The 25,708-nt window shown below is 54.4% G+C and overlaps 2 protein-coding genes across 3 annotated transcripts in view; one reads left to right on the top strand and one right to left on the bottom strand.

Annotated features, from left to right (window-relative positions):
• MOV10 (Mov10 RISC complex RNA helicase) overlaps nt 1-19,936 on the top strand; it is a 23,925-nt gene extending 3,989 nt beyond the window's left edge. The window contains exons 2-21 of one of the 2 annotated variants that reach the window (XM_047724494.1): nt 7,394-7,542; nt 8,743-9,562; nt 9,789-10,024; nt 10,210-10,468; nt 11,312-11,446; nt 12,100-12,268; nt 13,192-13,346; nt 13,617-13,793; nt 13,907-14,054; nt 14,478-14,636; nt 14,902-15,005; nt 15,183-15,280; nt 15,378-15,594; nt 16,354-16,471; nt 16,680-16,871; nt 17,132-17,206; nt 18,036-18,161; nt 18,243-18,331; nt 18,599-18,720; nt 18,796-19,936. In XM_047724494.1, the coding sequence (XP_047580450.1) occupies nt 9,390-9,562; nt 9,789-10,024; nt 10,210-10,468; nt 11,312-11,446; nt 12,100-12,268; nt 13,192-13,346; nt 13,617-13,793; nt 13,907-14,054; nt 14,478-14,636; nt 14,902-15,005; nt 15,183-15,280; nt 15,378-15,594; nt 16,354-16,471; nt 16,680-16,871; nt 17,132-17,206; nt 18,036-18,161; nt 18,243-18,331; nt 18,599-18,720; nt 18,796-18,887 (2,844 nt within the window). In that variant the 5' untranslated portion in view covers nt 7,394-7,542; nt 8,743-9,389 and the 3' untranslated portion in view covers nt 18,888-19,936. The remainder of the gene's footprint in view (nt 1-7,393; nt 7,543-8,742; nt 9,563-9,788; nt 10,025-10,209; nt 10,469-11,311; nt 11,447-12,099; nt 12,269-13,191; nt 13,347-13,616; nt 13,794-13,906; nt 14,055-14,477; nt 14,637-14,901; nt 15,006-15,182; nt 15,281-15,377; nt 15,595-16,353; nt 16,472-16,679; nt 16,872-17,131; nt 17,207-18,035; nt 18,162-18,242; nt 18,332-18,598; nt 18,721-18,795) is intronic. The other variant, XM_047724493.1, reaches the window with a different exon arrangement.
• Nucleotides 19,527-25,708, bottom strand: RHOC (ras homolog family member C). Its single transcript, XM_047724500.1, has 5 exons — nt 25,483-25,708; nt 22,062-22,225; nt 21,405-21,525; nt 20,927-21,057; nt 19,527-20,138 (listed from the first exon to the last, which is right to left on the bottom strand). Exons 2-5 carry the CDS (start codon nt 22,215-22,217, stop codon nt 19,965-19,967), a joined length of 582 nt encoding a protein of 193 aa, XP_047580456.1. The 5' UTR covers nt 22,218-22,225; nt 25,483-25,708; the 3' UTR covers nt 19,527-19,964.

Here is a 25,708-nt window from a genome sequence, read left to right as displayed (position 1 = left end):
ATGGGAGTTATGGAACTCAGAGACCTGACCTGGTCTAGGAATGAGAGGTTTCTGGGAGAAAGTGATGTTGGAACCTAATCTTGGAAGATAAACGGGAGTTCATGGACACCAAGGGGGAAGGGGACAGCATTCCAGACCCCGAGGGAGTAGCACCCTCAAGACCTTAGAGTGAACTCAGTGACCGCGACTGGAGGCCAGAGGGAGGCAGGGGTTCCATGGGGCAGGACCTTGCCAGCTGCCAGAGAGGCCTTGTTTGTTTGCTTACTTTTAATCCTAACAGAAATAGGAAAGCACAGAAAGTTTCAAAGTAGGAGTTGACGGATTCACGGTTTTAGAAAGATCCCTCTGACTTCCTGCATAGAGAATAACTGAGTAGTTAGACCTGTATCGGCAGGAAAGAATACATTTTTACTTCGGAGCCTGGGGGACTCCTCTTTCACAGGACAGTGTGTGTCCTTGAAACAATAGAGAGCCTCACTCCCTGTTCCTTCTGATTTTTATTTTTTTGTCCTTTTCTACTTCAGTTTTATAAAAATCCTGGTCTTGACCCACTAATGAGAGTTGCAACTCACAGTTGGTAAAAACACAGAACTAGATGTCCCTTTAAGATCACTGCCAGTTTTGATATTTTGTTCTGAAATGCCATTCCTCTAGCTACTTTTTCCTGCACCGCATCTAAAAAGATTTGTTATTGTTCACCAAACAAATGACAGGGGCCAAGGGCAGGGCATTACAGACTGAGGATGCCCATGGGGACAGGGAAGTCTGGAGAATGATCCAAATAGTTGGGAATGGCCGAGGTACGGTGGAGGGGGGTTGACAGGAGGACCTGTGCCTCGGTATTGTCTTCTCTAAAATGGGGTGATAATAGCCGGTACTTGGTTGTAAGGATTAAATGAAATAATGTGTGCAGGGACTTCAGACGGCAAACAGGAGTGTTCAGTAAATGTTTCCTGTTTTTGATGTTGTTTTGTGTGTTCAGTGTCCTTGTTCTGAAGAGGATCCAAGTACGCTGCCTTTAAAGGTTTGACGCCATCTTGTAGATGGCGAGTCATGGGGGAGGGGCATGATCCTATTTGTGTTTGGTGGTAACTCCTGTTGGTTTAGGGGAAGAAACACAAATGAGTAATCAACGGAAGGAAAGGTCCTCGACTGTGTCAGTGATCTGGGGAAATGCAGATTGAAGCAAGATTTTTTTTTTTGTTTGTTAAAAGTTGAGAAGATTGAAGATTTCTGATGTTAGGGCGTGGGAAAAGGGTATTCTCAAATACTTGTCCGTGATAATATTAAGTTTATACAACCCGTTTAGAGGACAATGTGACAGAACTGTCTGAAGGTGTGAAGAGTTCTTCTGTTTGACCCCGAAGACCTACTTCGAAGGCATTTGTCCCATAAACTTGCTACAAGAGTTTTTGTGCATGGATGGTTGTTAAAACATTTGAAATAGCCAGGAATTGTAGGTGCCTAGCTGTCTATTACTGGACAAATAGTGAAACACACCACCCGCATTCATACCGTGCTGTCCTTTGCAGCCATCCGAATGAGCGAGGCAGCTTGGTAGACTGTCCAAGAAGGATGTCCGTCCGTGGTGGTGAAAGAAGTCTGTTGTAGGAGAAGGTGTGCGGCACACAGGAAAAACTTGTGTGCTTAAAAAGTCTTCGGGAGGGGCGCCTGGGTGGCTCAGTGGGTTAAGCCGCTGCCTTCGGCTCAGGTCATGATCTCAGGGTCCTGGGATCGAGTCCCACATCGGGCTCTCTGCTCAGCAGGGAGCCTGCTTCCCTCTCTCTCTCTCTCTCTGCCTGCCTCTCCGTCTACTTGTGATCTCTCTCTGTCAAATAAATAAATAAAAAATCTTTAAAAAAAAAAAAAAAGTCTTCGGGATACCTGAGTGGCTCAGTTGGTGGAGTGTCCAAATCTTAATCTCAGATCTTTTTTTTTTTTTTTGAAAGATTTTTACTTATTTGAGAGAGAAGGCCAGAGAGCATTAGCAGATGGAGGCATAGAGGGAGAAGCAGGCTCTCCGCTGAGTGGGGAGCCTGATTTGGGGGCTCCATTCCAGGGCCTGGGATCATAACCTGAGTTGAAGGCAGATGCTTAACCCAGTGGGCCATCCAGGTGCCCCTGACCTCAGATGTTGATCTCAGGGTGGTGAGTTCAAACTCAGCTTTGGGTGTGGAGCCTACTAGGGGTGCCTGGTCCCACATCCGGCTCCCTGCTCAGCGGGGAGCCTGCCTCTCCCTCTGCCTGCTGCTCTCAGTGCTTGTGCACGAGCTCTCTCTGTCAAAGGAATAAATAAAATCTTTTTTTTTTAAAGTCTATATAAAAAAGTACATATAGAAAAATTACACATCAAGCAGTTTAATTGGTATTTGGGAGAGAGGGCCCTTAATGCTCTGTGTTACACGTTTGTGTTGTTCAGAAGTTTTTTGATCCTTTGGGTGTCCACCCCATCATTTATCTCTTTCTGAACCCATACTTACATCACACCTCTGTCGGTTTGCACCCTCCCCGCAGGATCATTATAATATGTCCTTGTTTATTGTGGGTCCCGCCCCACATTAGCATCCCACCTCCATTTCCACTTTCTGTCCCATGCTCAGAAAACTCATGTTATCAACCAGGGTGTTCTTTGGGTTGTTTTATTTAAAAAGGGTGATGCTGGGGCACCTGGGAGGCTCAGTCATTAAGCGGCTACCTTCCACTCAGGTCATGATCCCAGGGTGCTGGGATCAAGCCCCGCATCTGGCTCCCTCCTCAGCCGGGAGCCTGCTTCTCCCTCTCCCCTCTGCTCTAACATTCTCTCTTGTATTGTGCCTCTCACTGCATCTGTCTCTGTCAAGTCAATAAAATCTTCAAAAAGTAAACAGACAAATAAATAAAAAGGATCATGGTGTATGCATTTTCCATATTCTGCTTTTCTCACTCAACAATACATCACAGAAATCCTTCCTGATCATCTAGTGTAGACCTCTAATAGATCATTGGAATTTTTTCCCCAACATTTAATTTAATTTAATTTTTATTTTAATTAAATCAGGGGAGCCTGATGTGGGACCCAATCCCAGGACCCTGGGATCATGACTTGAGCCGAAGGCAGGTCCTTAACAACTGAGCCACCCAGGCGCCCCTCCCCAACATTTTATTAATGACAAACTTCAAACATAAAGAAAAGTTGAAATGACTGTACAACGAACACACAGATACCCTCACCTAGATTTCTTAATTAGTATTTTGCACACTTGCCCATCAGTCCATCTTAGTGTCTTCAGTGCATTTCTACGAAAGTTACAGACTTCAGTGCTCCTCACCCCAAAGACTTAAGCATGATGATTATTAACTGTAAGAGTTCAAAATTTAAGTGAAACTTACAGACTGTGAAATGGACGCATTTTAATTGCACCATTCTATGAGTTTTAACAAATCCATACATCGTGTGTGGTTTCTGTCAGGACACAGAATATGACATCACCCCCAAAGTTTCCCCCGTCTTTCCTGGTGGGTCCTCCCCCTTACCCACCCAAAGGAAACCACTCTTGATTTTTTTTTTTTTTGAGGTTGTGCTTGTCTGGAACTTCATTTAGTGGAATCCAGAGGTATACACTTTTGGGGGGGGTTGTTTTTTTTAAAGATTTATTTATCTGAGAAGGGGGGCAGAGGGAGAGAGAGAATCCCCAGTGGACTGCCCGCTGAGCCCGCTGAGCATGCCCCCATCTCAGAAACCTGAAATCCTGACCTGAGCAGAAACCAAGAGGCACCCCAGGTATGCACACCTGTGAAAGCCACCTTTCACTCAGCATAATGTTTTGTTTTAAGTAAACTCTACCCCATCCATGGGGTGCGAACTCATGACCTCAAGCTAAAGAGTGGCGAGCTCTATCAGCTGAGCCAGCCTGGCTCCCCTCGGTGCCATGTTTTTGAGATTCATCCGTGCTGTGTGCTTTTTATCACTGAGTACCATACTGCGTCTGAATACAAATCACAGTTTGTTCCTCTGTTCTCCTGTTCGTGGACCCTGCTTTGGGTTTGGGGCCATGTTGAATAAAATCTCTATGAACATTGTTGTACATTTCACTTGGGGATATACCTGGGAGACTTGCTGGATCACAGGGTAGATATGTGTTTATTGTTGTTTTTAAATCTTAGGCAAGCTGCTTGACCTCTTTTTTGGTGGTTGGCAGCAAAGTTTCCCGGACTCATCCTCCGTTGTGACCTTGTCTAGGGTCTGGCTGCTCATCCTTCCCTACTTCCTGCCAGTTTCCTGAGCCCATTTCTCAACTTTCTGCAAGTTACTGATAAATAGGTCTTATCGCTTAAGTCAGACATAATTTACTCTTTTGGCTTATAACAATAATTTCAAATGTACGTAGTCCTCTAAAAGTAGAGTGGCTGGGGCTTGGTCTTCATGCATTTTATTTCACTTCCTTTCTACTCCCTGCCTCCATTTATATATGTTATATTTATTTATATGTGAACTTATTAGTGTTTTTTTTAAGATTTTATTTATTCGTTTGACAGAGATCACAAGTAGGCAGAGAGGCAGGCAGAGAGAGAGGAGGAAGCAGGCTCCCTGCCAAGCAGAGAGCCCGATGCGAGGCTCAATCCCAGGATCCTGAGATCATGACCTGAGCTGAAGGCAGAGGCTTTAACCCACTGAGCCACCCAGGCGCCCTAGTATATTTATATATTATATGTGTGTTCACGTTTGGACAGTATATGTAAAGGTGTATGTAAATTACATACTTACCACATTTATAATGGTATGTGATATTATATAATTATATATATGTCCAAGTCTGGACCATGTGTCCCACCTGACATCTAACACTCCAGGCTCCTGCCCAGCAGCGCTCTGTGCCAGCCTATGGTTCAGTGTTCGCAGTGTGATCTGTTTTGTTCATAAAAGCATAGTCTGGGGGCACCTGGCTGGCTCTGAGGTTAAGTGTCTACCTTCAACTCGGGTCACCATCCCAGGATTCTGGGATCGAGCCCCACATCGGCCTCTCTGCTCAGCAGGAAGCCTGCTTCTCCCTTTCCCACTCCCCCTGCTTGTGTTGCCTCTCTCACTGTCTGTCAAATAAATAAATAAAATCTTCAAAAAACAAAACAAAACAAAAGTAGTCTGAATTTACTTGCTAATCCTTGCACCCACTTCTCCCACCCACTTACTGGATAAATACTAGTGCGAGGTCTATACTGGGTTTTATTAATGGAATTTTTATTGCACATGTGATATTCTCTTTGTTAAAAATAAGAACATGGCATCCTATGTTTAGTTTGACACGAAACGGCGCCTTTTTCCAAAGTGATTACACCAGTTTCTACTCCAGTTGACAATGCAGGAGTGTGCTGGTGTGTCTGTATCCTCACCCACATTTGGTGTTGTCGGCCTTTTAAATTTTAGGCATCTGGGTGGGTGTGGTTCTTTTTCACCGAGGCCTAGCTTCCCGTGTGTGGGCGTTGGCAGTTTATTCAGCCGTCTGCTAAGTATTGTCAGATCAGATCCTTTTTTTTTTTTTTTTTTTAGGACTCTTAAAAATTATTTATTTGACAGAGAGACACACCAAGAGAGGGAACACAAGAAGAGGGAGTGGGAGAGGGAGAAGCGGGCTTCCCGCTGAGCAGGGAGCCGGATGCTGGACTCGATCCCAGGATCCTGGGATCGTGACCTGAACTGAAGGCAGACGCTCAAGGACTGAGCCACCCCGGTGCCCCAAATCAGATCCTTACACACAGGCACTTTTCTTTCTATGGGGTACCATCCCAGGAAAGTGGTTCCTTGGTTAAAGGAGACCTGTATTTCCCATGTTCGGAGACGTTCCAGATTGTTCCCCAAAAGGTGGTCAGACTTCCCCTTTCTGTCAGTAGTATGTGAGAGAGCCCACTTCACATGCTCTGATGATTTTCCACTTTTGTCGGTCTAACAGGAGTCAAATGGTGTCTCGGTTTGACTGTAATTTGCATTGCTCTGCCTTTGGAACATCTTTTCATCTGGTCATGTCGGATGGATGTGTTCATCTTTCTTCCTAGAAATCTGGGCGACTAGATGAAGAGTACAAGAGTAGGGACTTTTTTCCCCACAAGCATGTACTAAGTTTCTGATGGAAAAAAAAATGTTTTTGTTCTGACTGTTGCCTTAGACCCTGGGGTAAGGGAATTTGGGGAGTGGTGATAGGGCTGGGGAGTAATTTGAGAAATACTGAGATGGTGGGTAGTACCCAGGGCAGAAGTTGCAAAACTTGCAAAGTTGAGTTCCTCCTGCCCTGTGCTCATGCGGAAGTTTCCAAAACTAGGAGACTTCACATTCATATTTTGATTTGGGCTTCTCCCTCTCTTTTTTCAAGATTGATTTATTTGAGAGAGGGGGCACAGAGGGGAAGCAGACTGCCTGCTGAGCAGGCAGCCTGACATGGGGGGACTCCATCTCCAGAGCAGGAGATGATAACCAGAGCCGAAACCGGGAGTCGGATGCCCAACCGACTGAGCCACCCAGGCGCCGCGACTTGGGTTTCTCTTGAAAGCCAGAAGATCTGGCTGCATTTCCTGCCGGCCACAGCGAACATGAACAGCAAGCAGCTGCCCCCACTTTGAGACAGGACTGCGCTCTCGGGATTGCGCAGCCCCCTTGGAGCCCGGCTTGCTCCCCGGCACTATGCTGAGAGCCCGCTGCATCCCTAGGTACCTGCACTGTTGTTTCCTCAAATGGAGTTAGGGGGCGTGTGAGTCTTTCTTCCACCCATGGCTCAGAAAGGGGAGTGTACAGGTGCCTGAGAGGGTCAGGTATGGAAGATGCCCATAGCTGGCGTCCACTGGCATTTGAGTCTGTGCTCGATCTGGGGTACTTATCGAGGGGCCCTGGGGAATGACAGTGACTCCTGATTTTGGACCCTTTGTGACTGGACCTCTGGGCAGCCTTTGAGCCTGTAGACTTCCAGCTGATTCTCCTCCCTTTCTCAGGGAGTTTTCTCCTCCTCCTTGGGTCCCCGAGGATCTCCTGAGTGTTAGTCTGGACTCAGGCTTGGTTTTGGCCTGAGTTCTCGGTTTCCGACTCCTGCAGCCAGCTGCCTCTGGACCCCAGGAATCTCGAACTGAGCGTGTCCAAATCCAAAGGTCATGGTCGCCCCTCCAGTGTCCTCCTCTTGTCTTTCCCTCCTATCCCAGGAATGCGCCCGGAAACCAAGGCATGGATTTGAGTACTGTCCTGGACGCCTCCCTCTTCCCCACTTCCATTCCCCCCTCCTGTCAGTCACCAACTTCTGCTCATTTCCCATTCTAAATACATTATCCGACCTGCAGAGCTCCTCTTCTGTCCTCACCACTACCTCGTGCAGGCCCTTGTCATCTTTTAATTGGACTGTTGCAATGGCCTTTTTCTAACTGGTGTCCCTGCCTTCAGTCTTGCCTCCAGCAAATCCTCCAGCAAATCCACCAGTCCTGGTGCCAGAGTGATCTGAAATGCACATAAGACCTTGCCACTCCCCTGCTTAAAACCCACCACCCGCGGGGGTTCTGTAACCACAGTGTAGCCTCTGCTGTGGGCTGCAAGTAAGTTGTTACTACTCCTACTACCACTGCTACTCTTAGTACTACTGTTACTACTAATACGAATACTAATAATAGTAGGTACCACTTACTGAGCATTTTCTGTTATGTTTTGGAAATGATTGACTATCTTTTTAAAACAAATCAGAGCTGATTGAAAGTTTCCCGAATAGTATCACTCTCATTTGCTTGGGGTGAGTAGGGAGAGGGGCAGAGTGACAGGCAGGGGGCACCAGGGAATGGTCCAGACCATGAATGATCTCATTACACGCTAGTAATGACCATGCTGCGTTAGCCTTGCCAGTTAAGTAGGGCTTACCGTGGTTCCTAGGAACGAGCATTTGCTTTCGTTCCCTAGAACACACTGAGGGAGGGTGGTCAGCGGTCTAGATCTTGGGCATGTCACATGTGGGGATGCCCCGTCCCCACCAGCTCCTGGTTGCCAGGAAAGGAAAGGAAAGGAAAGGAAAGGAGCTGCTGGGTCTTCAGGGTCAAGTCCAGGCTCCCCGGCCTGGCATGCCAACCTGTGTGACCTGGTCCTGCCCACCTCTGCTGCCTCCCACCACGCCCGCCCCACCCTTCTCACGGTAGTGCCCCCGGCTGTGTGTGATGCTAATGCTGACCGGCGCACACCTTACAGAGATCTCCTTATGTGCCAGGCGCTGGCTAGACGGACACCGCAGCTCCCGTCTCTCATAGCAGCCCCACTGGGGAACTTGGCATTATCCCTGTTTCACAGGGGAGGAAAGCAAGACTCTGAGAAGTGAAATAGGCCGAGGTGACCCAGCCTGGGGCCAAGTGGGAGGTTCACCCCGCCCGCGGCCCCCAGCACCTCTCCTTACATAACCCTCCGCCTGGGCTCACACTTTGCACTCCGAGCTCTTGTGCCTGGTTGACACCCATTCGTTCTTCAGGACTCGGTTCAGACCGCTGTCCCCAGGGAAGCCTTTGCAGACAGCCTAGCTCCGTGTCCCTCCTTGGCTGCGCCCCCCCGCCCCCGGCAGCACGCCGGAATCCATGTGTTCAGTCTGTGCTGGGCTCCTCGAGGCGGGCCTGGGTCTTTCGCTTCCTTGAACCCCCAGGGCCTAGCGCAGGGTCTGGCACATAAAGGTCTCTGTAAGTGTTGACTAAACTGAATTCCAGGCACTAAACCTTGAAGTTGTTGTCCTTCTGACCAGTTTTCCCTGTCTTCACCTTCTCTAGGCACAAAACCAAGCTCTTTGATCTCTGGAGAAGGATCCTTTCCCTTCCTGCTTGGGTTCCACCTGCACCCTTTGACTTCGGGTGGAAACTGCTGTCTGATCAGCCACCTTGCCCACACACCCTGGACATCTGTGCTCTCTGACCCCTCTCTCCCCTCCTCCACCATCAGGCAGGACCCCAGGTCCACCCCTCTGAATCCTCTCAGTTGGCTTCCCCTTAGCCCCAGCTCTTTCCGCTGGGTCACTGCTATCTTTTTTTCTGTCCCAAATAATCCCCCTCCCCTCTCCCCCACAAAAATCTTCACTCCTTTCTTTCTCTTCCTTTAGTCCTCCAAATCACTAGCCCAGCACTGAGCTTTCCTCCTCAGAAATGCACTGTCTACAACCTGCTGTTTTAAACAATCATATTTTGTCTTGGGAAGCCTACTGAATTCCCTAAGAACATTAAAAATTCCTATGAACCCCCCGGCCTGAGTCTCTGTCCCTGGGTCCTGTCCTGTTCCGCAGCCATGCTGGTATGTCCCACATAGAGCAACCCGCAGACACGGTCCCCTTCTGCCCTCCCCACCAAGCTCCCCTGCCTTCCCTCACTTCCCAGTCTCCTCTGCTTCCGGCAGCTTTGGGACCCCTGCCCCTGGCTTCTCCTCCATGCTGTATGGAATGAAGATTGCAAATCTGGCCTACGTCACCAAGACTCGGGTCAGGTTCTTCAGACTCGACCGCTGGGCTAACGTGTGGTTCCCAGAAAAGAGGAGAGTGAAGCTAGGGTCAGACATCAGCAAACACCACAAGTCACTGCTAGCCAAGATTTTCTATGACAGGTGTGTTGGTATGGGTTGGGGGGGTATCCACCTGGCTGAGGGAAGAGTTGGTAGCCTCAGGTTGGGGTAAGGTGCCCTCCTTCAAGGAGTGGGGGAAGGGTGAGGAAGGAGCAAGCTCGTCTGGGGGAGAGGCGGTGGGGTTCCTGAGCTGAGCTGGTACTTTGCCAGCCTCCCCTGTTCTAGGCCCTTCCTGTCCCAGCCCCACCTTAACTCCCACTCTCCCCAGGGCTGAGTATCTTCACGGGAAACATGGGGTGGACGTGGAAGTCCAGGGGCCCCATGAAGCCCGAGATGGGCAGCTCCTTATCCGCCTGGATTTGAACTGCAAGGAGGTGCTGACCCTGAGGCTTCGGAACGGAGGAACTCAGCCTGTCACCCTCACTCACCTCTTCCCACTCTGCCGGACCCCCCAGTTTGCCTTCTACAATGGAGAACAAGAGCTGCCCTGCCCACTGGGCCCTGGTGAGTGGGTTTCCACAGGAAAAAGCCTTTGGTGAATAGGGACTTGCCCTGGGAAGAGTTAGTGCCTCGGGAAACACGCCCTTGTTGTCCCTTGGGTGAGGGGAGGGGGTGGTTCCTGCCCTGGGCTGTAGCTGCTGGGGGAGTGTCCCTTCCCTGTCCCCTCTCACTCTGCTGTCCTCCTTCAGGCGAGTGCTACGAGCTCCATGTCCATTGCAAGACCAGCTTTGTGGGCTACTTCCCGGCCACAGTGCTCTGGGAGCTGCTGGGCCCTGGGGAGTCGGGTTCAGAAGGAGCTGGTACCTTCTACATCGCCCGATTCTTGGCCGCTGTTGCCCACAGTCCCCTGGCTGCGCAGTTGAAGCCCACGACTCCCTTCAAGCGCACCCGGATCACTGGAAACCCTGTAGTGACCAGCCGGATAGAGGAAGGAGAGAGACCTGATCGGTAACACCTTTCCCCTCCAACCCAGTCCGGGCTGCGGTACCCAGCACGACAGTGGGGGCCCGTGGGAAGAGTCCAGAGCCTGAGCCAGGGCCCCTTTCCCAAGTGAGTTTGTAACTCCTCTGGGCCTCAGAGACCTTTTTTGTCAGGGAAGAAAGTTGCAGGTGACCCTGGAAAAACGCTAAGCATTTTCGGTCGCATGCTGGATTGTCAGGCAGCCTGTGGTAGACCTCTCTCTCTCCCTTTTATAGCTTTGTGGAGATAATTCACATACTGTACAATTCACCCATTTAAAGTACACAATTTAGGTTCTCAGTATATTCACAGATACGGGCCACTAACACCATGATCCGTTTTAGAACACTTCACCCGCAAAGGAACCTGTGCCTGTTCTTTCTTTCTTCCTTTCTTTATTTTTAAAGATCTTATTTATTCATTTGATAGAGAAAGAGATCACTAGTAGGCAGAGAGGCAGGCAGAGAGAGACAGGGAAGCAGGCTCCCTGCTGAGCAAAGAGCCCGATGTGGGGCTCAATCCCAGGACCCTGAGATCAAGACCTCAGCCAAAGGCAGAGGCTTAACCCACTGAGCCACCTAGGCACGCCCCCCCCCACATGTGTTTTTTGAATGTTTCCAAGTATGGTTCTTTCCCAAAAAAGAATGGTCCAGCCTTGGGATGCTCAGCCTCATGGGGTAGTAAGTTCTGCCTCCTGGGGCAAAAGCTGCTGACCCCTTCAGCAGCAGTTTTCTAGAAGGGTTTCTTGCATTTTCCAGGGAGGGGCTGTCTCCACCACTCCGAAGGGTGAGATCTCGGACTTGTGGTCACTCTGCTTCCCCCCATTTGCAGCGCTAAGGGCTATGACCTGGAGCTGAGTATGGCGCTGGGCACGTACTACCCACCCCCTCGCCTCCGGCAGCTACTCCCCATCCTTCTTCAGGGGACAAGTGTCTTCACTGCCCCAAAGGAGATCGCTGAGATAAAGTAAGAGCCACCCTTCTGCCCCCTCGTGCTGCCTTCCAGTCTCTCCCCTCTGCCTCACAGCTCTGTCCCCAGCCTCCTGTGCTCCATTCCTTCGTTTCTGTACTGAGCACGCAGCACGAGCCAGGCACTGTTCAAGGTGATGAGGGCCTTGCCCATGGCAGTGGGGGGAAATGAGCATCTATCGTACAGTTTCAGGTAGTGCCAGGTACTCCGAAGAACGCAAGTGAAACTACAATTTCAGATAAAGGGATGGTGTGTACGGTCTTGTGAAGGGCAGTTAGTGCTGGCCTCTTTTGAGAAGGTGGTATGGAGCAGAAAACGACATTTGAATGAGGCGAGGGTGTACGTCACAGGAGCATCTTGGCGGGAGAATGTTCCAGCCCATAGCATCCATGGTGTGGATGCCAAGGCAGGTCTGAAGTAGGGGGCAGGGGCATTAGAAGGAAGGAGTAGAGCCAGGGCTCTGTGTGCCAAGGCTTCTGAGCTTCCAGCTGCTTCTCTGCCCTTCTAGTCTTCTGATTCCTGGTGCTTTCAGAGCCCCAGAGCCCCAGAGCCTTGGATGGGAGAGGGCGGCGGCTCCTGGGCATGGGGGTGGCTTGACCCATCCTGTTCTCACCTCCGTGCCGCCCCCCCGCTCCCCCGGCCACTGCTAGGGCCCAGCTGGAGACAGGCCTGCAGTGGAGGAACTACGAGGTGAAGCTCCGGCTTCTGCTGCACCTAGAGGAGCTACAGATGGAACATGACATCCGGCACTATGACCTGGAGTCGGTGCCCATGACGTGGGACCCCGCGGACCAGAACCCGAGGCTGCTCACCCTGGAGGTCGGGGCTCGGGGCTGGTGTGGGGCGGGTGGACTTGCGTCAGCCAGCCCATAGGCTCAGGAGAGAGCACTGTTCTGTGTCCCTGATGGTGTCTTGTTAGAGCAGGGCGGTGGGGAGGGCGGGACTGGGTTTTCATCCACATGTGGCTACCACTAGCTATGTGGCCTTGGGCAAGTCTCTTGCTCTCTCTGGGCCTTAGTTCCCTTAGCTAAAAAGTACAGAGCTGGGCTGGATAATTCTTATATCCCTGTCCGGCTCTCAGATGTCAAGCGTTGTACACATAAGCCCAGAGTAACGCAGGAGCATTGGGTGCTGCACACAGGTGCCAAGGAGGACACCTGCTAAGAGAGGCAGGGGGGCTGGTATGATCAGGGAAGATTCCTGCAGGAGCTGAGTTGTTGCAGGTTTTGTTTGTTTTAGATTTTATTTATTTATTTAACAGACAGAGATCACAAGTAGGCAGAGAGGCAGGCAGAGAGAAGAGGAAGCAGGCTCCCTGCCAAGCAGAGAGCCCGATGCGGGGCTCGATCCCAGGACCCCGAGATCATGACCTGAGCCGAAGGCAGAGACTTTAACCCACTGAGCCACCCAGGCGCCTCATGGAGCTGAGTTTTGAGCAAGATTTCAAGGGCAGAGCAGGATTTGAGCTGGCTGAGAGGGCAAACAGATGGGCTGGGAATCTGGCTCTCAAGTCCTGAAATGGTAAATGGACTGCTGGGCTCAGTCTCTCTGTGCATTTTGGGAAGACTTGTCTTCTTGCCCATCCCCAAACTTCTGCCATGGCAGGTGGAAGGGTCTTGGGGTAGAAGGACAACACCACCTCAGATCCTTGGCTCTCAGAGGAGGTCTGGAGAGCTGGGCGGTTGGGCCCTCTAGTAGCCATCCCTGGGATAGAAGCTTGCCTGTGTCCACCCCCACCACAGGTTCCCGGGGTGACCGAGAGCCGCCCCTCAGTGCTGCGGGGTGACCACCTGTTTGCACTTCTGTCTTCTGAGACCCATCAGGAAAACCCTGTCACCTATAAGGGCTTTGTCCATAAGGTGGAATTGGACCGTGTCAAGCTGAGCTTTTCCACGAGGTGGGTATTGGGGGACCCTTGAGATGCTAGAAGGGTCTACAGATAATTCTTAGGCCAGAGCAGCAGCTGTGTTTTTCGCTGAAATGAGTGGGACCCCGGGGACAGAGCTTTTCTTCAGGGGTAACCCTGAGATGCCTCAATAGCAGCTTTTCCTTGTGGGGTGGGGGGCGGTTTCCATATGGCTGTTTTGAAAAGTGGGAATGGAATCAGGATAGATGCAGAGCGTCCTGGCCCCTAACCAGAGCTCTTTCCCCCCCTCCTTTCCCAAAGCCTCCTCAGCCGCTTTGTGGATGGGCTGACCTTCAAGGTGAACTTCACCTTCAACCGCCAGCCTCTGCGTGTGCAGCACCGTGCCCTGGAGCTCACGGGGCGCTGGCCGCTGTGGCCCATGCTCTTTCCCACGGCCTCCCGTGGGGTCCCACTGCTGCCCTCAGATGTGAAGCTCAAGTGAGACTGGGCAGGGGTGCTCTGGGGCCACTTGGGAGTGTGGGGCATTGGGGATGGAATCGGGGAGGCCTCTGGGACACCAGCTGACATCCTGTTTCCGGCCCTTCTGCCAGGCTGTATGACCGCAGTCTGGAGTCGAACCCTGAGCAGCTGCAGGCCATGAAGTACATTGTCATGGGCACTACCCGTCCAGCCCCCTACATCATCTTTGGGCCTCCAGGCACTGGCAAGACTGTCACCCTAGTGGAAGCCATCAAGCAGGTGGGGCGTGACCAGAGACCCAGGGCCTACACTGAAGGCCCCCAGGGACCGAGCAGCTCTCAGATTCTGGGTGCTTCCAGCTCCCTGATCACCCCCTGGCTGGCATCAAGACTCAGTGTGGCCGCTAAGCATTGTTGGACAGGGGGGTTCCACATGACTCGGAGTCACCAGTCACTTTTTGGCCGTTATACACTCGAATATTCACTATACTAGGTTTCCAGCAGTAAAGTGCGGACTTGGACTTGTTGGGGGTGGGGGGTTGGGAGGAAGGGGTCAAAACTTGGCTTTTGGGTCACTGCTTCCCTCAGGTCTGGGACATAAATGCCACCCCATGCCAACATGAGTCACAACCAGGTCCCTCCACCACCCCTCCCTCTGGAGCCAAAGAGGCTGCTTCCCACACTGTGCTTCTCCCCACCCCAGGTGGTGAAACACTTGCCCAAAGCCCACATCCTGGCCTGCGCTCCGTCCAACTCAGGGGCTGACCTCCTCTGTCAGCGGCTCCGGGTCCACCTGCCCAGCTCCATCTACCGCCTCCTGGCCCCCAGCAGGGACATCCGCATGGTGCCCGAGGACATCAAGGTACCTGGAGATGTGTGCTGGGCTGAGGGACGGCAAGTGCTAGCTAGGTATGGCTCAGGGTGGATGCTGGGGCCAGGAAATGAGGTTACCTGGACTCTGATACTTGTTGTGGGAGCTTGGGTGGGTCGGGACCACTCTCGGGCCTTCCATTTCCCTGTGTGGGAAGTGAGGGGCTGAATAAAATGGCCTAGGAGACCCAGAGCCAGCATGAGGGTGAGGACGGGCAGAGTTGGCTGATTTCCCCCTGTACCTTTGCACCCCACAGCCCTGCTGTAACTGGGATCCAAAGAAGGGGGATTATGTGTTTCCTGCCAAGAAGAAGCTACAGGAATATCGAGTCTTGATTACCACGCTCATCACGGCCAGCAGGTGGGAAGTGTGCGTGTGCGTGTGTGTGTGTGTGTGTGTGTGTGTATCGTGTGTGTTAAGGAAGGAGGCTGGGGAAGAACGGTGCCTGGAAGTGGGGCGAGAGGCCGGCCTGGGTGGGCATTCGGTTTGGTGGTCAGGTGCCTGGATGTGACCCCTGGTCCGCTTGATGCTTCCCAGGCTGGTCTCAGCTCAGTTTCCCATTGATCACTTCACACACATCTTCATCGACGAGGCCGGCCACTCCATGGAGCCCGAGAGTCTGGTGGCCATAGCAGGTGAGGGGTTCGGGGCAGGCTGCATGTGAACCATGCTGCATGGGGTTGGGGGTGGTCCCACTGCTTAACTTTGTCCCCATGACACCCCGCCTCTCAGGGCTGATGGAAGTCCAGGAAACAGACAATCCGGGAGGGCAGCTGGTGCTGGCAGGAGACCCTAGGCAGCTGGGGCCTGTGCTGCGCTCCCCGCTGACCCAGAAGCATGGGCTGGGCTACTCCCTGCTGGAGCGGCTGCTGACCTACAACACCCTGTACAAGAAGGGCTCCAGTGGCTATGACCCCCAGTTCATAACCAAGCTGCTGCGCAACTACAGGTACCCTGCCTCTCACTGTGCCTGCCAGTCTGCGCCTTCACCCGCTCCGCACAGTCCCTGCCCGGGGCTCCCTCCTACCGGCACGCTGCTCAGAGCTTGGGGGTGGGCCATGGGCATCCCGTGACCTCCGTTCTAGCCCCATCACTGCTGCTCACGGGCTGACCTCGAAAGTGGCTTCACTCTAGAGCAGTTTGCTTATCCGTGTATTGGGGGGTTTGTCTGGTCTCCCGGCAGTCTGAGGGGAAATCAGGAAAATCTGGACAGTGTGGCTTTTCAAATAAACCTAATCGTTATTCAGATTAAAGAGCTGTACCTGATTTAGTTGAGGAGTTCATGTACCTAAAATGCTCAGATGAATTTCTGAGCTCTCAGTTCCTCACTAAGTCCCACTGAGCATTCACCCAGCGGTAGCTGTTGTGTTATTCTTTCTTTTAGGCTTAACATGTTATTTCATCAAATCATGGCAGTAGTAGATGAAAATTGGTTTTGTACTGTCCTTCCTTGACAAAATGGAAACCTGAGGATGGGTTCCCCCTTTCTTGTGGTTTCCTTTTAAATTTGACTGGCCCGTGAAATCCATGGACCAGATGCTCTCTGACTAGCACCCCTGCTGGGTTCTGCCTCTCATGCAATTAAGAGTGTCCAGCCGCACACTGTAGTCCCGCAAGTCTGCCGTCCACAGAGGGTGGGCGGCAAGGGGATGCTGTGGGGGGACCCCAAAGGTGGGGTGGAAGTAATCTTCCTCCTCCTGCCCCCCAGGTCCCACCCCACCATACTGGACATTCCTAACCGACTCTATTATGAAGGAGAGCTGCAGGCCTGTGCTGATGTTGTGGACCGAGAGCGCTTCTGCCGCTGGGAGGGTTTGCCTCAACAGGTGAGGCTGAACAGGGCAGGGGCTCAGGCTGCCGCCCCTGTATCCTAGCTTCCCTTCTACTGAAGGTACAAGGTAGGAGGTGGGTCTGAGCAAAAGTCACAGGCTTTGTCCCCTTGGCCCGGTATCCCACATTCCCTAGGTGGGTGTGGGGCTGGGAGAGAAGGGACACAGGTGGTCTGGCTGAAGGTTTCCCCTGACCCTTATCCAGGGCTTTCCCATCATCTTTCACGGCGTAATGGGCAAGGACGAGCGTGAGGGCAACAGTCCATCCTTCTTCAACCCAGAAGAGGCTGCCACAGTGACCTCCTACCTGAAGCTGCTCCTGGCCCCCTCCTCCAAGAAGGGCAAAGCCCGCCTGAGCCCCCGAAGCGTGGGTGTCATCTCTCCCTATCGGAAGCAGGTCAGGCCCTCAGTTCCTATTGAGGGTGTGACACCTCCCCCCACCCACCCCTGCCCTGGCAACTAGACCCTACCTCCTCCATAGCCAGACCACTAGATGGAGATTCCAGGAGCTCAGGCCTCTGCTGAGCTCAGAAGAGCTCAGCTGTCAGCTGTCCCTCCCTCTTTGCCCCCCCCCCCCCAGCTCCCTGGCCTCCTGCCTGGCTCCCTCTTGCACTGGGGTAATGGCATGAAAGAAAGGCACCTGTCCCCATCTTCCAGGTGGAAAAAATCCGTCATTGCATCACCAGACTTGACAAGGAGCTTCGGGGACTGGATGACATCAAAGACTTGAAGGTGACACTCACCACTGTTTCACCCTCCCCACACTTCCCTCCGCTTCCAGAGACCTCCCCAGGCGGCCCACCCTAACTGCCTGAGACCCAAGGGGGCTCACCCCGGCCCTCACTCCTGCAGATCCCAGCTTGTTGGCTTGTCCTCCTGGGCTGGGACCAAGAAGCACCCCAGCAGATTCTTGATTCTTAGCTGTAGGCTGGCTGTCTGAGGCCTCTGCCCTGAGGTTAAAATCCCAACTCCCAGCCTGCCTGCCCTGTCACGTGGTGGTGTGCCCCGAGCACCATTCCCACCCTGTGAGTGAGTCTGCACCTTGACTCTTCAGGTGGCGGTCCTTGCCCCTGGCTGCGGATAAGAATCACCTGGAAAGCTTTTAGCAACTGGTGCCAGAGCCACACCTGGCCTGCTGGCATGGCTCTCTGGGGACAGAGCCAGGGCAGGGCCATTTTTTTATGGCTCCTCAGGTGATCTAGCACGTGGCTAGGGTGGAAAACCGGTGCTTGAAGGTTTAAAGGCCTCCAGTTTGTCTATAAGTACTTAGCAATTGTTTTTCAGGAAGTTTGAAAACCACTGCTCTGGGTTACCAAGTCCTTGCAGCTCTGTTTCTTGGCTGAGAATCCTTTCTAGCCTGCACGCCTTTACCTGGACTCCCCTTTCAGGTTTCAGCTTCCAGGGCAATCCTCATGCTCTCTTTCCTGCTCAGTCCCTCCACTGTGACAAATGCCCAGGATCTCTCTGCACTCACCTTGGTGCTCAGGCTCCCCGAGGAGGGGGCGGGCCCTCGATTTCCCCTGCGAGCCCCAGGTTGCAGGCCCTGTCTCTCACCCTCCAGGTGGGCTCCGTGGAAGAGTTCCAAGGCCAAGAACGCAGCGTCATCCTCATCTCCACCGTGCGGAGCAGCCAGAGCTTTGTGCAGCTGGATCTGGACTTCAACCTCGGTTTCCTTAAGAACCCCAAGGTTTGAGGGCTGGTGGCCGGTGTGAGCGATTCCTTCCTTCAGGTCCTTCCCTCCTCTGACCCTAGCACTCCTTCCTTCCAGAGGTTCAACGTGGCTGTGACCCGGGCCAAGGCTTTGCTCATCGTGGTGGGCAACCCGCTCCTCCTGGGCCATGACCCTGACTGGAAAGTGTGAGCATTGGCACCCCCATAATCCCTCTTGGGAGCCACCACCCCCAGCCTGGGGCAGGTGCAGCTATATTAAGCACCTCCTTGTGGCTCAGTTAATCCTCAGGTCTATTAAGTGGGTTCATCTAGTGGTCCTCAGTAGCCCCCTTTAAGTTGCCTCACTGAGGATAAGCTGCTCGCCCAGAGGCACATGCCAGTGTAGTAGGACCAAGCCGTGCCTCGGCCAGGCCTGCACAGCTCTATGTGTGTGAATGTCCCTGTACCCCACAGATTCCTGGAGTTCTGTAAAGAAAACGGGGGGTACACCGGGTGCCCATTCCCTGCCAAACTGGACCTGCAGCAGGGACAGAACTTGCTCCAAGGCCTGAGTAAGCTCAGGTCCTCTATCTCAGGTATGGCGGGGCCAGGTAGGGGACAGCACAAGGGGAGGAGCTAAGGAAGACAGGCTCACCTCTTTTTCTTTCTAGGGCCCCAAAGTCACGACTACCTCCCCCAGGAGCGGGAGGGAGAAGATGGCCTGTCCCTGCAAGTAGAGCCAGAATGGAGGAATGAGCTCTGAAGACACAGGAGACAGCCTTCTCACACCAGCCAAGCCTTAACCGCCCACCCGACCCTGAACCAGAACCCAGCCTGAACCAGAGCCCAGCCAAGCTGCCCCACTGCAGGACAGGAAGGCTGGGGGAGGGGGTGTGGGGGAGGGAGTTTACAGTCAGCGCCATTCCACCCCTCCCCCGCTGGGGAGAATGACACATCAAGCTGCTAACGACTGGGGGAAGGGGGAGGAAGAAAAACTGAAAACAAAAATCTTGTTCTATGCAAAAGCCTCCTTGTGGCCTTCCTGAGCTCCCAAGCGGACCCCAGAAGGGAGGATGGGACTGTCACCCTGCCCTGGGCCTTACCCCTCCATGCCAGAGAGGAACCCAGCCCCCAGGTCCAGGGGGAGGAAACCCAGTGGGAGGTGGCAAGGAAGCCACCCACAGGCTTCTAAGTTTAGCCCCTGCTCCAGACCACTCCCCTCACCCGCCTCCGAGGCCCAGAGCCAGGCATGACCTCATCCTTTGCTCCCAGACTCCACCCTGCCTGCTGGGGAGTCCTGCCTTTGCAGACTGTGGGGGCCAGCCTGGCAAGCAACTTAGAGATGGGACTCGGCTCACAGCCAAGATAGGGACCAGGAAGAGACAGGAAGCTATCACACATGTAGGAGCCTGTGGCCTTTATTCATGCCCCCCCCCAAGTAGAGCCAGAGACCCGGAGCTCAGGGTTGCACCCTCCAAGTCCCCTACCCCAGACACTCCTGTGAGCCAGAAGTGTATAAAGTGCTGGTGTGTGATGATCCTCTGGGGAAGGTCAAAGGGATCCAGAGCCCCACCCCTGGACCAAGGCAGCCGGAGCAGGGACTCTGCTCCGAAGGGCAGGGAATTGCCCTAGGTACCCAGTGTGTGTGGAGGGAGAGCCACCTACCACCATCACCTTGGGGGCCAGTGGGGCTGGGGAACTCAGATGCAGTCCTGGGCGGGAGGGAACTGAAAAGGGAGCCTTTGCCAAGGAGCCCTAAGGGGGTGGGGCCAGGAAATGGCAGCTTCTGCCCTCTGTGGAAGGAAGAGGGGGGGGGGGAAGAGGGGAGGCCTCGGTGGTCTCAGAGAATGGGACAACCCCTCCGGCGCTTATTCTTGCGAACCTGGAGGCCAGCCCGAGTGGCCATCTCGAATACCTCCCTCACCCCCTCCTTGGTCTTGGCCGAGCACTCGAGGTAGCCAAAGGCACTGATCCGGTTCGCCATGTCCCGGCCCTCCTCAGATCGCACAGGTTCCTGAGAAGACAGAAGGCTATATGTCAAAGGAAGCTGGTGGCGGTGTACCTCTCCCTGTTTGACCTGTAAGGTGTAGTGACTAGAACAAATACCTCCACCAGCCCTCAACCAACAAAGCACCCAAGTCCCAGCCTCCCTGAATAGTTACTGGGTGAGGACCCAAGGCATTTACATTAAAAATGACCTCCCTTGGCCCAGTTACCCCATGGTACATCCTCCTCTGGCCCAAATAGTATCTGCTGCCTCCTAACCAACCTTCCCCACCACAGTTCTCACACCCCATGCTCTACCAAAAGAATTTCTCTAACACAGGTGGGACCAGGTTTAGGACTTGGCCATAATTATCCTTCTGGGAAAGTCCATATTCCTCGTCCTGGCAACTTCTGTAATAAGCCCTAGTCCTCTGGCCAGAGAGCCACTTCCCAGATAAGCCAGCACCCTCACTCTCCAGGCCTTCTGGCCATTTCCAATGCCCGCCTTCCCCTGTCCATGTCTGCTCACACCTCCCAGGTATACACTGATGGCCCGACCTGCATACCCCAAGCAAAACACCTATTGTAAGAAGCTGCTTTTGAGGGTGGGTACTCCTTTTAATAGTCCTGACTCAACAGGAAGGGACAATAGATGACATTAAAATGACAAGTGACCTTGGACGAGTCACGATTTTGACCACATTTCATCAGACACTGGACAGGAGACAAAGGGCCCTTCCGGTTCTTCCTCACGAGGGAGGTCACCTGGAGTGTAGGCCTCACTCCAGGGGCTCCCGGCCTGGCTGCCCCACCCACCTGCTTCATCTTGGCCAGCTCTCTCCTGGTATGTTCGTCTTGCCTTAGGTCCTTCTTATTCCCCACTAGGATGATGGGCACGTTGGGGCAGAAGTGCTTCACCTCCGGGGTCCACTTCTCAGGAATGTTTTCTGCACAGACACGTCCCAGCAGGTGTCGGTGCCTCCACTTAGGCTAGAAACCCTCCCCCCACCGCCCCCTGGGGCTCCCTTCTCTCCCCAGAGCAGTTGTCAGAGGCTCTAGGGCACAACAGTCCCTTGCACAGCTCAGAGCGCCCCCCCCGCCCCCACAGGACCCCCTCTGAGCCCTCCCAAGGACCAGAGCCCCCACCTCCCCCCAACCCCCGGCCCCAGCACAGGTGGCTAACAGCACCCTGTCTTGGAAGGTGGCTGAAATGAGCCAAGATGAGCTACCTCGGGGTGGCTGATTCCAAGGGCTCCCCCGTGCCCTTCCTCCATCACCCTCACCCCCACCTCACCCAGGCTGTCGGGGCTGTCGATGGAGAAGCACATGAGGATGACATCAGTGTCCGGGTAGGAGAGAGGCCGCAGCCGATCGTAGTCCTCCTGCCCGGCTGTGTCCCACAGCGCCAGCTCCACCTGCCGCAGGGGGCCAGTGAGTAGCTGCCTGCAGGTCCCAGTTCCACCCCCTCCCTGGCCACCCAGAGGTCCTCTGAAACCATGGGTCCTTTAGGTTCACTCAACAGCTATCTCTTGAGCACTTGGTGTGTGCCAGGGACAATGCGAGTCACCGTCCCGCAGTATAGATTTGGTGAGTTTCTAGAAATCCTGAGACATGGGTGCTTGATCTGTATGTAGCTTATGAGCCGTTGTGAGCACCACAATTTGATTTTAAGTCACAAAGCCTTTTGAAGGAAGCCTTACCACTCCCCATTTTGCAGTCAGAGGGGCTTAAACTCAGAGGCAAAAGGAACGGGCCCAGATTACAGAGTCAGGGCGTAGAAACCCAGGAAGTGTGGCTAGGTTTCCTAAAACTAAACTTCGCTTCCTAACTTGCACTGGTTCCAGCAGGGAGAGTGGAGGAAGGGGTGGGTGGGCGGTGAGGAAGGCTATCCAAGGTCTACAGCAACAGGGTGGGGCTCCCAGGGGGAGACAAGAGGGTTCTTGGCCTTCACCTGCTTGCCGTCCACCTCTATGTCTGCGATGTAGTTCTCGAAGACCGTGGGGACGTAGACTTCGGGGAACTGATCCTTGCTGAAGACGATGAGGAGGCAGGTCTTCCCACAGGCCCCATCCCCCACAATCACCAGCTTCTTTCGGATTGCAGCCATGGCTGGGGCTGACAGGAAAAAGGCGGGGTGGGTTTGGGGAAAAGCCAGGAGAACCAAGAACGTTTCTTTGGGGGCTCCCCAAGACCTGGAAACCGAGGCCTCCAGCAAAGGGAGGGAAAGGGGCCTGCTCAGGTGTGTTCTTGCCAAGAACCAATCGTTCAGACAACTGATCTTGAAATCGTAATCTCTGGGGCAGGAGCAGGGGCAGGTCTCCCCAGACAGGTCAGAATATGAAGGTGGGAGAACCACTCACCTGGGAGCCAACTGTGGGGTTCTGGACACTTAGAGGGGTGCTCGGGGATTAGGGACATGCCCGGAAGAGGCAGCTTGAATCTGGTATATATACCAGGCCTTCAAGTCAGACTTCACGCGTTAGCAGGATTTGGTACTTTTTTAAAGTTTCATAATCACTAGGGTCCAATCAAGAACACATCGTCCCTCACTCAGGACAAGTCATGCCTGCCTCGCCACAAGCGAGGAGTCCCTCTCCCACAGGCTGGCAGAAGCAACGACCAGGTGACAGGTGGGTAAGGGAAAGCGTCCTGAGCATTCGGACAAAGATCATCTCCCTCAGTCCTGGAAGCCTGCAAAGGTGGATGGCATGCTTCCTTCCCATTCTGACACGCTAGGAAAGTGAGGCTCAGGAAGGTTACAATGTGTGTTCCGAGTCATGACAGGGATGGCATTCAGGGCACACAGGGCTGTGTGACTCTGGAGTCTGTTGCCTTTTCTACCTATCACCCCAGCTATGGGAAAAAGAGGAGGCAGGGAAACCCAGACAGAGGGCCGCAGCAGCCAACCAGCTTCCCTGGCCCACCCCAGCCCAGGCCCCAAAGCCAGCCCCGAGTCACACAAAGGAGGCTCAGTCCCGGCAGTGCCCACAGCCCACATTCGGGCAGTCTGCCCTCCTCCCCCCTTCCTCCTGGGCCTGGCAGCAACACTGGGTCACTCAGCCCCAGGCAGGGGACAATGACCACACTGTAGGGAGCCACACATCCACCACAGCAGAGTGACAGAGAATAATCCACTAGGGAATCACCTCCACCCATCCTCTGGAACAGCCCCTTCCCCCACTCTCCATCCAGCTCACCCCCAGGCCCTGCCCACCACCCCTCCCTGTGACTCAGGGCAAAGAGTCAGCTTCCTGAGGTTTCCGTATGTCCCCGGCCCCCAACACACCCAAGCGAGCATCTGCACAGTTCATCACACCTACCCGGCCTCCCTGCCCCTGAACTGAGCTTCACTTCCTCCCTCCCTGGGGAGAGCAGCTGCCCTCCAAGCCATCTGAGGTTCCCAGGCCTCCAGCCTGGAAGGAAGAGAGGGCGGGCTGCGGAGCCTAGATGGCCATCGAGGCTGTTGGGAAGGGGGAGGGGGCTAGAACCGGAGCCGGAGCTGGGAGGAGCTCCCAAAAAAGAGCTGAACAAGGGCCAGTCGCCTCACCAACCAGGCAGCGAGCAGTTAAGAGAGAAGGGGATGGTAACCTAATCTCAGCCCCAAACCTGGCTTTTTCTCTCAGTCCCACATCCTGTCAAACTGGGCTGAACTCCTGTACTCCCCACAGACCACCACCACCCCACAGCCCTGGCTTGGGTTGCCTTTTAGGAAAGAGAATACTCCAAGCCCAAAACCGGTTCTCTCCAAACGGTGGGATCCTGGGTGGCCTCCTTCCTCTCAAACACACACACACACACACACACACACACACACGGGCACAAAACTGGGATGAGAGGAAGTGGATATGAGTCAGAGAGAATTTATAGGAGTTGAGAGGATACGGCCACACTCTCCCCACCACAAAAGGGGCTCCCTTCCCGGTACCCCGAGAGACAGGCAAGAAGGCATTCACCATGCCAGTAGATCCTTTCAAAAATGGAAACCACCTTCAGAAAGGGGGTTCTCCCTGGAAATACTACCCAGGGGATCAACTCCCCCCACCACTCCTGCTAGTTCCACTAGTCCAGCAGTGCAAAAACAGGCTGGAGCAGCCCCATCTGGGACATGACCACTATGGTGACAGTCACCACCATGGCGAGTACAGCTGCTTAGGTGTGAGCATGCCACTGGCCTTCTACAGCAGGTTAGTCTCAGTGGCACCAGATGGTGGGAGGCACAGGACAGAATTCAGAGGCAAGGGCATGCATTAAGTGACCTGGAGCCCCCAGCTCAATGAGAAAACTTTCCCTTCCGGCTCTCATTGGACAAGAAGAGCAGCTGGCCTAGGCCCAGGCCAGGCCACTAGGCCCAAGGCCAACATGGCAAGGAAAACAGCTCCCTGTGAGAGGCAGCGCCAGAAGAACTGCCCCACTGACCCTAAGACCGTCAGCAGCGGCCCTTTCCCAACCCCACCCCGACCTGACACAGAGGCTGGAATGGAGCCTGAAGCTCCTGGGTGCTGCCTGCAGACAAGACATCCCACCGTTTCCTCAATCATTCTCTAGATTTCCAGATGACCCAGAGCTGGGCTGTCCCCTGCAGGCCAGCCCTGAGGGCCAGAGAACGAATCCGATACCACCTCAACTTTAAAACCAGAAGAGAGCGCAGGACTCCGCCTCGGACCCTCCCAGCACAAAGCCCCAGGATAATCTCTGGCCAGGTTTGTGGGGGTGCAGGGAGGGAGGGGTCTGGAAGGGAGGAGTTGCTGCTACATAAAAACGAGCGAGATCCTTCCCAACCTCCCCTACATCCCGCCCCAGGCACACTCCATGGAACCGTCTAGGGAGGCGTCCATACCTCTGGGAGCTGTGGCAGGCCCCACTCGGTCACACCACGCCCCTATTCCCGCCATTCCGCCGGCCCGGCCTGGGGGAATTCCCACCTCCAGCCGGATTCGAGCCCAGACCCACACCCGGGCCCAGGTCCACATCGGGCAGACCCGCCTGCGAGTCTGAGCGCCTGCACTGGGGCTCCCTCGCGGAGACCCAAGTTGCCTCCTGGCTTCTCGCCCGGCGGGACAGATTCCGGGAAGCCGGGCGGGGAAGGGCAGGGACACAGGCTCGGACACAGGAGGCCAGAGGCCCCGCTGGGCAGTTCCCGTGGTGGGGTGGGGGAGAGCCCTCGCCGCGGCCCAGGGAGGGGCCAGCCCGGCCGACTCCCGCACAGTCTCGACGCCGCGCGTCCCAGGGGAAGGAGGGCGGCCCGCGCTCTGGCAGAAGCCCCCTCCCCTCCCGGCGGCCCGAGCTCCGGCCAAGCGGAGGAGGGCGAAAAGTGCTCTCCAGGGAACGAGTTCCTGGGACACCCCGCCACCCCAGCCCCCGGCCCCGGGTACCTTCCGCTCCGCCGCCTCCAGCTGCTCGGCCAGTGCCGGAGGCTGAGACTGACCTGGGGGGCCCTGCCCCGCCCTCCTTCAGCGCCGCGGCGGGGAGAGGCGGGCCCGCCAGGGGGAGGGACCGGCCGGGGGCGGGGGGTCGGCCCTTGGCTCCGCCTGCCCACCGCCCAGCCTGGGGCCTCCGCGGCTTGCCCAGGCTACTAGCGGGGGTCGAGGGTGGGATCGC

The sequence above is a fragment of the Lutra lutra genome, chromosome 4, assembly GCF_902655055.1.
Source record: "Lutra lutra chromosome 4, mLutLut1.2, whole genome shotgun sequence".
NCBI lineage: Eukaryota > Metazoa > Chordata > Mammalia > Carnivora > Mustelidae > Lutra > Lutra lutra.
Note: the sequence above shows the minus strand (reverse complement) of the source record. Positions and strands in the feature narration are given on the sequence as shown.